Source organism: Bos javanicus, chromosome 27 (genome assembly GCF_032452875.1).
Source record: "Bos javanicus breed banteng chromosome 27, ARS-OSU_banteng_1.0, whole genome shotgun sequence".
NCBI lineage: Eukaryota > Metazoa > Chordata > Mammalia > Artiodactyla > Bovidae > Bos > Bos javanicus.
The window spans coordinates 1,573,013-1,587,815 of NC_083894.1; the positions used below are offsets into that span (position 1 = coordinate 1,573,013).

At 49.8% G+C, this 14,803-nt stretch overlaps 1 protein-coding gene across 6 annotated transcripts in view; it reads left to right on the plus strand.

Moving 5' to 3' along the window:
- The window catches only part of DLGAP2 (DLG associated protein 2), a 647,652-nt gene that overhangs the window by 624,931 nt on the left and 7,918 nt on the right, over positions 1-14,803 (plus strand). For all 6 annotated transcript variants that reach the window (XM_061404053.1, XM_061404052.1, XM_061404055.1 and 3 more), the window contains 2 exons: positions 4,753-4,844; positions 13,921-14,073. In XM_061404053.1, coding sequence (XP_061260037.1) covers positions 4,753-4,844; positions 13,921-14,073 — 245 coding nt within the window. The remainder of the gene's footprint in view (positions 1-4,752; positions 4,845-13,920; positions 14,074-14,803) is intronic.

The window sequence follows — 14,803 nt, forward strand, 5'->3', positions numbered from 1 at the left end:
CACTACACGAGTGTTTTGCGGTTTTATGCCACTTAACCAAATGGGTAAGTGGCATAAAGTAAAAGCAAAAAAATAAAAATAAAAAAGGTATGTTTTCTGAAATGGAAGTTTCCAGAGCCACAAAGATCTTACTCAGCAGGTTTGTAAAAAGATGGATGGCCTGGGGAACTGAGCGGTGGGTCTTTGGAGAGGTGCTGGGCTGCTGTGTTGCCCCCAAACAACTCTGCCCCAGAGCTGCTGATCTGAAGACCCCCCGGCCAGACACACAGCACCAGGAGACATCTTTATCTGGGGGTCCCCCATCCTCAGTCGAACACGTCATTGCCAGAGCTGGGGTTCGATGCTCGAGGCGGGTCTCCCAGACCTCCTTCCCTGGAGGTGCCACGCTCTCTGGGTGGGGAGGTGTCTGGCTCAGGCAGAGTGCCGTCGGCAGTAATCACAGTGACCCGGGGGACTCGGGGACCAAGGCGGATGAGGAGGACGGGCCACAGGGAGACTGCCCTGGGCCTGCAGTTTGCCTGGAAGTCCACACACTGAAGGCCAGAAGTGGGGACGGCTCTGAGCGCCGCCGCTTCCACCGGGAACCCCACCCAGTCACCCCACAAGCCCAAGGCTGCCACCTCTGACAGCTGAGGGTGTGGTCAGCGCATGGGCCACCCCAGCCACCAGCGCCGCGGCAAACCGAACCTGAAAGGAAGCGTGTGCTCGAGAAACAGGAAGGTGACAAAGCCTGAGGCTTCACCGGGGGTTTGTGGACGCGCGTGACCCCACACCTGGGTCAGGAGGGAATCCAAAATCCGCCTGGTCATGGATCTCCAAGTGACCACCTCAAACTGTGTGCAAATTCTAGAAAACCCCACCTCGAATTTCAAAAGAATAGTGTCAGTGTTGCCCTGGCACTTCATAGTAAATTTAGGTGGAGTTGGAAATTGTAGAACAGGCGTGAAAAATAAATTAAAGGAGCAAGTCAGTTAATCAAATTTCTCTGTACATCAAAGGCCTGGGTTGTCTCAGGTTCTTTGTAAATTTCCATTCTGATGAGCATGAGCCCTTATCTGTAGCTCTTGAAAGAAAGTGGCTAAACTATGACAGAATTAGAGAAGGATAGTAGAAAAGAATAAATTGAATTTTCGCCTCAAATTCTTTGCAATTATGGGAAGCTATTATTTACATTATAGGTATCAGATAGAGCCATCCACATTGATGAGCACAAATCGCCTGCCATTAGTCATCAGGCCATTAGCTACACTCTGACATTCCTTACCTCTCTCAAGCAATAATCAGTGTATACCCTTTATAATAAGTCTCCACCCAGACATCACCCCCATCCACGTTGTGCTGAAGTTTATTAACTGAAGTATTGTATATTAATACTTCCATTGAGGTGCATTTTAAGAAGGATGTGAAAAATGGGGACTAAAAGTCCAGCGTCACAGACGCTGAGGACGTCACACCTCACAGACAACCCCACTGTTGAGTTCCTCGTGCTGTTCATCTTTCCTATGAACCTGTGGAGTAAGATGTGTGTGACTCTGGAAACTTTTATTTCAGAAAGCACACTGTTTTGGGGAGTTTCTTTTTGTTTGTTTTACTTTGTGCCACTTACAGTGCCATTTGGTTTAACTGATTGACTTTTTAATTACCACTTCAGGAAGCATAGCGTCAGTGAAAAAAAAAAATGCATTTATATGTGAGTCACTTCTATATATTCCTACAGTGACCATTTGGTTAAAACAAGTCTCTTTAAAGGTTTTCGTCAGTCCTGCAAGTTACAAGGGTTTACAAGTGGAAATCAAACATGTTCAGTTTGGGGACCGAAGTGTGAACCAGGTGGGAAGTATTTTCAGCCCTTCCAGGCTGTGCTCCAGCCCCTCTGCCTTCCTGCCCTGTGTCCCCTCCACTGCCCAGAGATGGGGGAGGTGAGCAGGCCAGGGGGTCAGGGGCCAAGGCCCCCTGCAGCCGGCGTCAGGACGCTGACAAGACCGCTTTCTGTTTTGTTTAAGTCTGAAAGGATGTCGCGGTATTATCTAGTGAACTCACTGGTATTAAAAGTTACAGTTTTAACTCTTCACATTTTAGAAGCAACTGAGAATTGGGTGATATTAGACTCTGGTACTCTTGCCTGGAAAATCCCATGGATGGAGGAGTCTGGAAGGCTGCAATCCATGGGGTCGCTGAGGGTCGGACACGACTTTGCGACTTCACTTTCACTTTTCACTTTAATGCAGGCAGGAAATGGCAACCCACTCCAGTGTTCTCGCCTGGAGAATCCCAGGGACGGGGGAGCCGGGTGGGCTGCCGTCTATGGGGTCGCACAGAGTCGGACATGACTGAAGTGACTTAGCAGCAGCAGCAGCAGGGAAGTATTGGTTTCTTAGGAAGGGCTGTGGCTCTGTGGTTGTGCAGGGTGCTTGGTGAGCGAGGTGCTGACTACAGCTCATCTCCAAGAGGGTCAGAAAGACACACACACACAGATGGTGATTCCAAGTGATGGAGCAGAGGTGCTGGTGGTACTTTGTTTCAAGTTCTCTGTGTGTGCAAGTCGTCACAATCAAGCTTTGGGGAACAGCAATCCGGACAAGTCAGAAAATGCAGGCAAACTCAGGAGCGTTTCAGGCCGTTAACCCGCTCCCCGACCCCAGGAGAACACCACGCGATGAACACGCTGTCCGGGGCCAGGTGCTCACCCTGTAAGCACTGTGATGCCCTGGGCCTTCTGTTCCATGGCTGCTTTCTGTCCCAGTAGGACGCATCCTTGGCACCCCTCACAGACACGTTTGATTTCGAGGACTCCGGTTCCAGTTCATGGCGCTTGGCCGCCTGTGCACCGAGGCCCCCGCTGTGTCCGTGAGCCCCACCCCCTGGGGGAGGCCAGGAACTGGGGTCTCAGTGGCTTGTGGCCCAGGAGTCAGAGTCCTTGTGGCCGGTTTCTAGCTTGCCCTGAATGAGTCTCAACTCATTATTTTGGAGGCTGCCTATCAAAATTAGCAGTGTTTGGGGAAACTGGGGAGAAAGCTAGAGAAACTGAGTTTACCTCTCTGGACGTGGGCTACACCCCTGTGGAAATGCCAGGTCTCGGGCCCCACGCCTCACCCCCTGAATCTGCCCATAGCCAGACCCCTGCCAAGGGACCCACGTGCTGAAGAGCCCTCTGGGCTCTTCTCCAGACTGAGCCACAAGTCAACAGTCCACAAGTACTGAAACACCCTGTTGGAGGTGACAGTTCAGTGTCCGCTTCATGCCAGATGAGCTCCAGGCTAAGACCTTTGCCTCAGAAGGCTCCCCTCTTCCCCGGGCTGGAGACAAGCTGGACCCACGTGTGACATCAGGGGCTCTGTGTAGCTGGTTGTTATCTGTGCTGTGCAGGTCTTGAAGGGGACTCAAGAGAGGACACATTTGCCCTCAGAGGGGAGTAGCTGGGGGTGGGCGCTTAGACCGAACCCCAGAGACAAGGGCCCAGACACAGAGGCCAGAAGCGTTGGCCTCCAGATTTCTAAGTGCCTCTGAGAATCATGGGAGTTCGGGTCTCCCAAAGCTGTTATTTCTGAAATGATGATGTTCACACAGGCCAGGATTGGGGCAGAATGATGGGATGTGAGGAGGCACTTGCAGGAAGTGGGCGGGGGGTTTCCCAAAATTTTCATGCCGGAAATCTTTCTTTTGCCCAGTTCGAATCCCTAAGTCATCACAACTATCCAGTAAGTGGTTAAATCCTTTCCCCTGACAAAGCTGTATGACTTACTTTTTTAAAGCACCCTTTGATTAATTACTTTTAAAAAGTAAGTAATACAGCTTTGTCAGTGGAAAGGATTTAGCCACTTACTGGATAGTTGTGATGACTTAGGGATTCGAACTGGGCAAAAGAAAGATTTCCAGCATATTAATTATGGACTTCCCTGGTGGCTCAGACAGTAAAGCGTCTGTGTACAATGCGGGAGACCTGGGTTCGATCCCTGGGTCGGAAGATTCCCTGGAGAAGGAAATGGCAACCGACTACAGTACTCTTGCCTGGAAAATCCCATGGACAGAGGAGCTTGGTGCAGGCTACTGTCCACGGGGTAGCAAAGAGTCGGGCAGGACTGAGCGACTTCACTTTCACTTTCACTTTGATTAATTAAGATCTTACAACTTGAGATCGTTCGTAGATTAAACTGACCCTCGCTGCTCCTGACGGCCCTGATGAGCTGGCCCCCAGGTGCCTGAGGCAGGATGTCCTCACGCACCCTTCCTGATGTGAGGGGCCAGGGTCCCTGCCACCCAACTGACCCCCGGAGGGCTGGGTGGGCTAGAGGACCTTTCAAAGGTAAATTTGCCCCCACACTGAGGTGTCCCAATAGTCGGTATTTGGTCATCTTTGAATTTCTTTCATGGATCAGGATGGACCAGATGGAAAGAGGGCTCAATGGTAGCCATTCCACACAGTAAGCTCAAAAATTTCACCTCTGGTGACCGAGGATAACGGCGTCCCAGGTGACTCAGTGGTAAAGAACCCACCTGCCAATGCAGGAGACAAGGGTTTGATCCCTGAGTAGAGAAGATAGATCCCCTGGAGGACAGCATGGCGACCCCCTCCAGTGTTCTTGCCTGGAGAATCCCACAGACAGAGGCACCTGGGGGGCACAGTCCGTGGGGCCGAAGTCGGACACGACCGCACACATTCGAGGACATGGAGCCGCAGCGGGAAGGCCGCCTAGCGTGGCACCCCTCTCCTGGTCCCCGCCAACCCACCCATAACCCTGTGTGTGTCCACAGTCCTTGGCAAGATCCGGAGCGCCGTGGGGAGCGCCCAGCTGCTGATGTCCCAGAAGTTCCAGCAGTTTTACTGGCTCTGCCAGCAGAACATGGTGAGTGCCCCCTCAAGACCCTTGGGCACAGGTCAGCAGGCCAGGCGACCACTCTCTCTGCCCTCACCTCTGCCCTGTCTGCTGTGAAGGACCACTCTGGGAGCGTGGCCTGGTGAAACATGGGGACGGGCACAGCTCCAGGGGCCAAAGCAGAGAGGCCTCGGCTGTGGGCAAGGGAGGAGCGTGGTGGGCAGAGGGCGGCGGGCACCCAGCCACGAGAGTGTTCTTGGCCACTGGCCTGCCCCTGGGGACCCTGGGCAGGGGGACAGGTGTGAATCGTGTCATGGGGATGTCACAGTGAAGGCAGCACCAGGAGGTGGCTCCAGTAGAAACACGTGAGCAACCACAATGAGAGAGACCGGCAGGGGGTTCCAGGAGCAGTCCCGGCTTTGTGTTACAGTCAGGAGTGAACACTAAACTTGGTTCTGATCTTCCTGAAAATCAAAGGGAATATATATATACATTATATAGGAGAAGGCAATGGCAACCCACTCCAGTACTCTTGCCTGGAAAATCCCGTGGACAGAGAAGCCTGGTAGGCTGCAGTCCACGGGGTCGCACAGAGTCAGACACGACTGAAGCGACTTAGCAGTAGCAGCAGCAGCATACACATATATATATTCTAACATGAATACTTACATATATAAATATTCAGTTCAGTTCAGTTCAGTCGCTCAGTCGTGTCGACTCTTTGCGACCCCATGAATCGCAGCATGCCAGGCCTCCCTGTCCATCACCAACTCCCAGAGTTCACTCAGGCTCATGTCCATCGAGTCAGTGATGCCATCCAGCCATCTCATCCTCTGTCGTCCCCTTCTCCTCCTGCCCCAATCCCTCCCAGCATCAGGGTCTTTTCCAATGAGTCAGCTCTTCACATGAGGTGGCCAAAGTATCAGAGTTTCAGCCTCAGCATCATTCCTTCCAATGAACACCCAGGACTGATCTCCTTAGGATGGACTGGTTGGATCTCCTTGCAGTCCAAGGGACTCTCAAGAGTCTTCTCCAACACCACAGTTCAAAAACATCAATTCTTTGACACTCAGCTTTCTTCACATTCCAACTTTCACATCCATACACGACCACTGGAAAAACCATAGCCTTAACTAGACAGACCTTTGTTGGCAAAGTAATGTCTCTGCTTTTGAATATGCTATCTAGGTTGGTCGTAACTTTCCTTCCAAGGAGTAAGCGTCTTTTAATTTCATGGCTGCAGTCACCATCTGCAGTGATTTTGGAGCCCCAAAAAATAAAGTCTGACTCTGTTTCCACTGTTTCCCATCTATTTCCCATGAAGTGATGAGACCAGCTGCCATGATCTTCGTTTTCTGAATGTTGAGCTTTAAGCCAACTTTTTCACTCTCCTCTTTCACTTTCATCAGAGGTTTTTTAGTTCCTCTTCACTTTCTACCATAAGGGTGGTGTCATCTGCATATCTGAGGTTATTGATATTTCTGCCGGCAATCTTGATTCCAGCTTGTGCTTCTTCTAGCCCAGCATTTCTCATGATGTACTCTGTGTATAAGTTAAATAAGCAGGGTGACAATATACAGCCTTGATGTATTCCTTTTCCTATTTGCAACCAGTCTGTTGTTCCATGTCCAGTTCTAACTGTTGCTTCCTGACCTGCATATAGGTTTCTTAAGAGGCAGGTCAGGTGGTCTGGTATTCCCATCTCTTGAAGAATTTTCCACAGTTTATTGTGATCCACACAGTCAAAGGCTTTGGCATAGTCAATAAAGCAGAGATAGATGTTTTTCTGAAACTCTCTTGCTTTTTCCATCATCCAGCAGATGTTGGCAATTTGATCTCTGTTTCCTCTGCCTTTTCTAAAACCAGCTTGAACATCTGGAAGTTCACATTTCACGTATTGCTAAAGCCTGGCTTGGAGAATTTTGAGCATGACTTTACTAGCGTGTGAGATGAATGCAATTGTGCGGTAGTTTGAGCATTCTTTGGCATTGCCTTTCTTAGGGATTGGAATGAAAACTGACCTTTTCCAGTCCTGTGGCCACTGCTGAGTTTTCCAAATTTGCTGGCATATTGAATGCAGCACTTTCACAGCATCATCTTTCAGGATTTGAAATAGCTCAACTGGAATTCCATCACCTCCACTAGCTTTGTTCATAGTGATGCTTTCTTAAGACCCACTTGACTTCACATTCCAGGATGTCTGGCTCTCGGTGAGTGATCACACCATCGTGATTATCTGGGTCATGAAGATCTTTTTTGTACAGTTCTTCTGTGTATTCTTGCCACCTCTTCTTAATATCTTCTGCTTCTGTTAGGTCCATACCATTTCTGTCCTTTATTGAGCCCATCTTTGCATGAAATGTTCCTTTGGTATCTCTAATTTTCTTAAAGAGATCTCTAGCCTTTCCCATTCTGTTGTTTTCCTCTATTTCTTTGCATTGATTGCTGAGGAAGGCTTTCTTATCTCTCCTTGCTATTCTTTGGAACTCTGCATTCAGATGCTTATATCTTTCCTTTTCTCCTTTGCTTTTTGCTTCTCTTCTTTTCACAGCTATTTGTAAGGCCTCCCCAGACAGCCATTTTGCTTTTTTGCATTTCTTTTCCATGGGGATGGTCTTGATCCCTGTCTCCTGTACAATGTCATGAACCTCCGTCCATAGTTCATCAGGCACTCTGTCTATCAATAAATATAAATATGTATCATAACACACATACTTTTCCTTATCTGACCAAAGAAAGTACTCACCGATATTATTTTGGAGAAACAATAATTATTTGGAGAAAGTCATTGAAGAGTAACAGCTCAATGGTATTCACACTACTTTACAACCTCTTTTATGTATTTTTATTTATAATCCATACACTGACCTCTTTCAGACCAGACATTTTCATTAACACACAAGCAGCAGTTCACAGTGCCTCGGTCTTGTTTTGCTCCGTTCTTAAATTCACAAGGAGGCCTGTGAGTTTGCAGCGTGTTCTTCCACACGTAGGCAGCCTAGCACGTCAGAGTTGCCAATTCATCCCTTTTCATCAGGATCATTAAAAAGAATGTTTTCTCCAATATTTTCCATTAATCCCATTCAAGTGCATCATGAGATTTAAAGCATTAGCACCTGGTCGCCTATGCCGTGAAGTTACAATCAACATTTAAGAGCGGGGAATAGGCAGGCTTCAGTTCAGTTCAGTCGCTCAGTCGTGTCCGACTCTTTGTGACCCCATGAATCGCAGCACTCCAGGCCTCCCTGTCCATCACCAACTCCCGGAGTTCACTCAGACTCACGTCCATCCAGTCAGTGATGCCATCCAGCCATCTCATCCCCCGTCGTCCCCTTCTCCTCCTGCCCCCAATCCCTCCCAGCATCAGAGTCTTTTCCAATGAGTCAACTCTTTGCATGAGGTGGCCAAAGTACTGGAGTTTCAGCTTTAGCATCATTCCTTCCAGGGATGATCTCCTTCAGAATGGACTGGTTGGATCTCCTTGCAGTCCAAGGGACTCTCAAGAGTCTTCTCCAACACCACGGTTCAAAAGCATCGATAGGCAGGCTTAGGGTCCCTCAAATGAACATGCAGTTGTAGAAACACTCGGCTCTCCCATCCCCCAGGCGTGTCCTGCCCCCAGCCCCACCCGCACCCCATCGCTATCTCTGAGGACTGACTGAGGCCACCAGGGGGCGTGGTCCCTGTTCCGCTGAGCCGATGGGAGGGTTGTTCGCATCTTCAGGAACCTCCATGTAGCATAGTAACAGTCTTCCAGCTGTGAGCAATGCACGTCTTCTCTGCCAGATATAGCTGGTATTAGACCTGAGAATTATCCAGTGTCACATCCTTGACACCTCTTACACACGTCAGATTGCACTTTGTGTTGGCCACAGGAGGTCTGGCATGACCACTTCCTTTTCGTGTGCCCTCCATTGGACCAAAAGCCCCGGAGCACTTGGAGGAGGTTGCTGGGCTCTGGGCAGACCGTCAGCAGAGGGGCTGAAAGTGCCGGCAGGGCCCTGCTCATCAAAACCACACTGTCCTCATTGGCAGCTCTAGTTCTAAGTCAAAGGAATGGCCCCAGGGAGTGAGTCAGACCCACTGGCTGTTGAGGATGGACTCTGGGAAGGGCCTGCCCTTGACACTAGCGGGTGGACCCCTGTGGCCCTAGGGCCAGCGGCTCAGCACCCCCAGAGCTGGGAGACATGGAGTCACATACAGACCGCTGATCTAACGCTGCACTTGAATGAGACCATGGTCTCTCCTCAGCCCTTCTCAGGACACACAGCTCCAGGAGAATGTTCTAGAACACAAAGCATCTGAGCCCACATCCCAGGACCTCCCATGCTGGGGCCAGATAGCACCCTTGGGCCCTGCATGCAGTCAACAGGGATGAACAGCTCTGTGCACTTGCTGGGGGAGGAGACTGGCCTGGCCCACCTTGATGTGACAGACGAGGCTTACAAACAGACCAGGGCGTGTGAGTGTCCAGGGACACAGACATAGCCACACCTCCCAGAAGGGAGTAGAGGACACAGAGCAAGGCCCTGACCGTGCTGGGGTCTACCATGACCATGGCCTCTGCCCCCCAGTGCCCAGAGCGGAGGCCCAGTGACCCCAGAGTTCACTCTTGGGCGACGTGATCCTCAGACACATGCAGGCCCTTCACACCTGCCCCTGTGGGGGGTGGGGAGGGGAGGAGGGGTCGCTGTGCCGGCTTCATCCTCCAGGAGGAGGACACGCGGCTCAGGACCCACTGTCGGGGAGGAGCACCCTGCCAGCCCCAGACGTCCAGGGAGCCCCTGTTGGTCCCCCCAAACCCCATCACCTGCAAGGCACAGCTCAGAGCAAGGCCTTCACTGTTTTCCTTCACAAGCGGCAGCTGAGCTCAAGTTCAGGCGAGTGCATGACAACCCAGGTCTGGCGACCTGACGAACCCTCCCACACCTGACCCTGACATGACCCTGACCCGTCCCTGAGCTTGAGCCTGACCCTGTATCTGACCCTGACCCTGACCCTGCACCTCGCTCTGACCCTGTACGTGACCTCATCCAACCCTGAACCTGTGTGCGACCCTGCACCTGCCCATCAGGCTCTTCGGTCTGCACACCAGGTCGCCCCCTGGTGGCTCAGTGGAGAATGGTCCTCACACAGTAAACAGCCGCAGGGGTTGCAATTCTCACTCAGAGTGGAAAATGAAGGCTTTGTGTGCAAGTGGCTCAGACGGCGATTCTGACCCCCTCCCAGCAGTTCAGCACAGCTGCCATCCGGTCACATGGGGCAGGATGGACAGGGCCCAGAGAGTGGCCTAGTGGGTGTGGGCACGGAACCAGGACTAGACATCTGTGTCCTCCAGCATTCACACGTCGAGTCCTGGCCTGGTGAGGGTGACAGGAGGGGACTGTGGGGGGAAAGCTCACGAGGGTGGGGCTCCGTGAATGGATCAGTGCCCTGATAAGCACCTGCAGGAGCAAACGCGTCTTGGGGCCACATCCACCCTTGGCTGCCCGTGCACCACTCGGTGGCATCAGCTGTCCTCCCAGGGCAGGAACCTGACCTGCCAAGCCCTCCCTCCAAGCCAGGGCAACGGCATCCATGGTGCACACGTAGGGTGTCTCTGACCTTCAGAAGCAGGGCTGAGACCCCTCAGAGGACAGAAGGAAACAGGCCCCACCTCCCCAGTGCCCCCCACCACCAGCACCACCACAGACCCTGCCCAGGAACCCCACAGGCGCCCAGAACCAGAGGGCCTCAGCTGCCAGAACTGTCCAGGCATCAAAACCTTAACAGGCGCCACCGTCCCCAGGTTCCATTTTCTCCCAGTTGTGTTGAGATACAATGAACATGCAGCACTGGATAAGTGTAGGGGGTGCAGCACCGTGATCTGACTGGTATCATGAAATGATTGTCACCATAATCTTAGAGAACATCCATCACGTCTTGTGGGTACACAAAGAGGTGGAAAAATGTAACTTTCCTTGTGATGAGAGCCTTCAGGATTTACTGTCTTAGCAGCTTTCATATTAGGAACAGCAGTGCAGACTGCATTTATCGTGCTGTACCTCACATTCTTAGTATTGGTGTATCCTGTTGTTGGAAGTTCGTGCCTTTGGCCACCTTCATCGCGTTCCCCCTCCTCCCACCCCATGCCTCCCTCTAATTAACCACAAATCTGGTCCCTTTTTCTATGAGTTTGCTTCTTTATTTTTTGAAATGCAGCACCATGTTAGTTCCCAATGCACAGCATAGTGATTTGATGTTTCAAACTGATCAACACGATAAGTCTAGTTACAATATGTCACCATACAAAGAGGCTGCACAATTATTCCTGGATTCCCACACTGTAAGTTTCATTCCCATGACTCTCTTATTTTGCAGCTGGCAGTCCGTACCTCCTTATCTCCCGAACTTATTTCTTAGCCCCATCCCCCGTTCCCTCTGCAAACACGTTTGTTCTCTGTATCTATGACTCTGTTTCCGTCTTGTTATGTTTGTTCATTTCTTTTGATTTTTATATTTCACAACATACAAGTGAAGTCATACAGCATTTTTCTTTTTCTGTTTGACTTACATGTTATTGCAGATTTCAAGATTTCATTCTTTGTTACACTGGAGTAGTATTTCAGTATATATATGCATGACATCCTCTCTGCTGAAGGACACTTCGGCTGCTTCCATGTCTCGGCTATTGTAAATAGTTTTGCAGTGAATGTGGGGGTGCGTGTGTCTTTTTGAATTAGTGTTTCATTTCTTTGGATAATACCCAGGAGTGCACCGCTGGGTTGTGTGCTAGCTGCATGTTGAATTTGTGAGGATACTCCATACTGTTCTCCATAGTGGCTGCACCAGTCTGTGTTCCCACCAGCAGCACACAAGGGCTCCCTTCTCTCTGCATCCTCAAAAGCTTGTTACTTCCTGTCTGATGATGGCCACTGGGACAGGTGCAAGGTGATACCCCACTGTGGTTTTGCTGTGCATTTCTCTGATGATTAGTGATGCTGAGCATCTTTTCATGTGCCCGGTGGCCATCTGTATGTCTTCCTTGGAAGATAGATCCTCTGCCCATTTTTCAACCACTTTAATATACATTTTTTGAGCCATTGTAAATTCACAGCGAAACTGGGTGAAAAATACAGAGAAAATGCCACGTACTCCCGGTTGCCACACACCAGCCCCACCACTATCAGCATCCCCACCAGATGGTCCGTGTGTCACGACTGATGAACCCGCACAAACCATAACCATCACTACGAGTCCACAATTTCCATCAGGGCTCACTCTTGGTGTTGGACAGTCTGTGGATTTAGACAAATATATGACACGTGTCCACCAGGACAGTGACACGCAGAGCAGCCTCACGGTCCTGAGAATCCTCTGTGCTCCCCCTGGTCACTCCTTGTGTCCCCTCAGCCCCTAGCCGCCTCTCATCTTTTTCCTGTCTCCGTAGTTGTGCCCTCTCCAGCATGTCCTACAACTGGAATCACACACAATGCGGACTTTTCAGGTCTGTTGGTGTTCAATTGCTCAGTCATGTCCAACTCTTAGAGACCCCACGGACTGCAGCACGCCAGGCCTCCCTGTCCTTCAGCATTTCCCAGAGCTTGCTCAAACTCCTGTCCACTGAGTCGGTGATGCCATCCAATCATCTCGTCCTCTGTCGGCCCCTTCTCCTCCCGCCTTCAATCTTTCCCAGCATCAGGGTCTTTTCTAATGAGTTGGCTCTTCACATCAGGGGGCCAGAGTACTGGAGCTTCAGCTTCAGCATCAGTCCTTCCAATGAATATTCAGGACTGATTTCCTTTAGGATGGACTAGTTTGATCTCCTCACAGTCCAAGGGACTCTCTCAAGAGTCTTCTCCAACACCACAGTTCAAAATAATCAATTCTTCCGTGCTCAGCTTTCTTTATGGTCCAACTCTCACATCCATACATGACTACTGGAAAAATCATAACTTTCACTAGATGGACCTTTGTTGGCAAAGTAATCCCTCTGCTTTTTAATATGCTGTCTAGGTTAGTCATAGCTTTTCTTTCAAGGAACAAGGGTCTTTTAATTTCAAGGCTGTAGCCACCATCTGCAGTGATTTTGGAGCCCCCAAAAATAAAGTCTGTCACTGTTTCCCTTGTTTCCCCATCTATTTGCTATGAAGTGATGGGACCGGATGCCACGATCTTCGTTTTTTGAATGTTGAGTTTTAAACCAGCTTTTTCACTCTCGTCTTTCACTTTCATCAAGAGGCTCTTTAGTTCTTCTTCACTTTCTGCCATAAGGATGGTGTCATCTACACATCTGAGGTTATTGATATTTCCCCTGGCAACCTTGATTTCAGTTTGTACTTCATCCAGCCCGGCATTTCTCTTAATGTATTCTGCATTTAAGTTAAATAAGCAGGGTGACAATATACACCCTTGCTGTACTCCTTTCCTGACTTTTGAACCAGACTGTTATTCCATGCCCAGTTCTAACTGTTGCTTCTTAACCTGCATACAGGTTTCTCAGGAGGCAGGTCAGGTGTCGTGGTATTCCCATCTCTTGAAGAATTTTCCACTTTGTTGTGATCCACAGTCAAAGACTTTGGCGTAGTCAATGAACCAGATGTTCTGGAATTCTCTTGCTTTCTCTATGATCCAACAGATGTTGTCAGTTTGATCTCTGGTTCCTCTTCCTTTTCTAAATCCACCTTGAACATATAGAAGTTCTCGGTTCACATACTGTTGAAACCTAGCTTGGAGAATTTTGAGCATTACTTTGCTAGCATGTGAAATAAGTGCAATTGTGAGGTAGTATGAACATTCTTTGACATTGCCCTTTTTGGGGATTGGAATGAAAACACATTTTCCAGTACTGGAGTTTTCCAAATTTGCTGACATATTGAGTGCAGCACTTTAACAGCATCATCTTTTACGATTTGAAATAGCTCAGGTGGAATTCCATCACAGATTTTTTTTAACTGTCAGCAAACACTCATGTAAACTGTCACTAGATCCTCATGGGCCCTCAGGAGCATGTGCACCCAATTCTAATTACGGAGGCTTCTCCCAGACCCCCTTCATTGGGAAAAGCAGCCCCTTCCCCCGCCTGCCCAGAGGTCTCCACAGCTCTAACTGTGCATGTGTCCGGCAGGACCCCAGCGCCATGCCCAGGCCCACCTCCCAAGATCTGGCCGGCTACTGGGACATGCTGCAGCTGTCCGTTCAGGATGTCAGCATGAAGTTCGATGAGTTGCACCAGCTGAAGCTCACCGACTGGAAAGTGGTCGAATCTCCGGAGAGGAAGGTAAGCCCCTGCTGCATCCCCACACTGAGCCCACCACCCCCGTCCCTGCCCACAATCCCTGCACGTGCTCCAAGTACCACGTTACCATGCTTGTCTCAGTCTGCAGTTAACAGGACAGGATCTGATATCACACCTAAACCCATGTCTGCACAACCAGACTGGTGCTAGAGTCATCAGCACGTATAGTAAGTCCCTTTCTTGCTGACAATTCCGAGAAGACACCAATAGAACCCACATGTGAATTCGCAGTCACGTTTCCTGTCGGGCCCGTCCTCTGAATTATTACCATCACCACCACCCTCTGTGTGGACTGCACTGTGGTGGTTCCCACAGGCTTCAGGTTGCTTACAGTGATGCTTGGGGAGATGAGAAACACTGTAAACTTCACTGAACACTTAAAGAATGTACACTTCCTATAGAGCTCGCCCTGAGATAGGCTGAAAATGCCCATTAAGTTTGACCTGTGATTTCAGCTCTTCCCTTTAGGTATCATGTTCTCTAGGGCTGAGAAATAAGTGTGAATTAGCTATAAAGACATTGACTTCCTGACGCACCTTAGAGAAGTTCTCCAGAATCATAATCTGCTTTTCTTAGACAGACATTATCAATCAAAATAAAGACAATTGATCCGAGATACTTTGGGACAGGGGAGTAGCTGAGGGTTGTACATCTAGATAATTAGCACGCAGACCATCATCATCCTTTTTCCCTAAAACATGCCCCCCGTGGT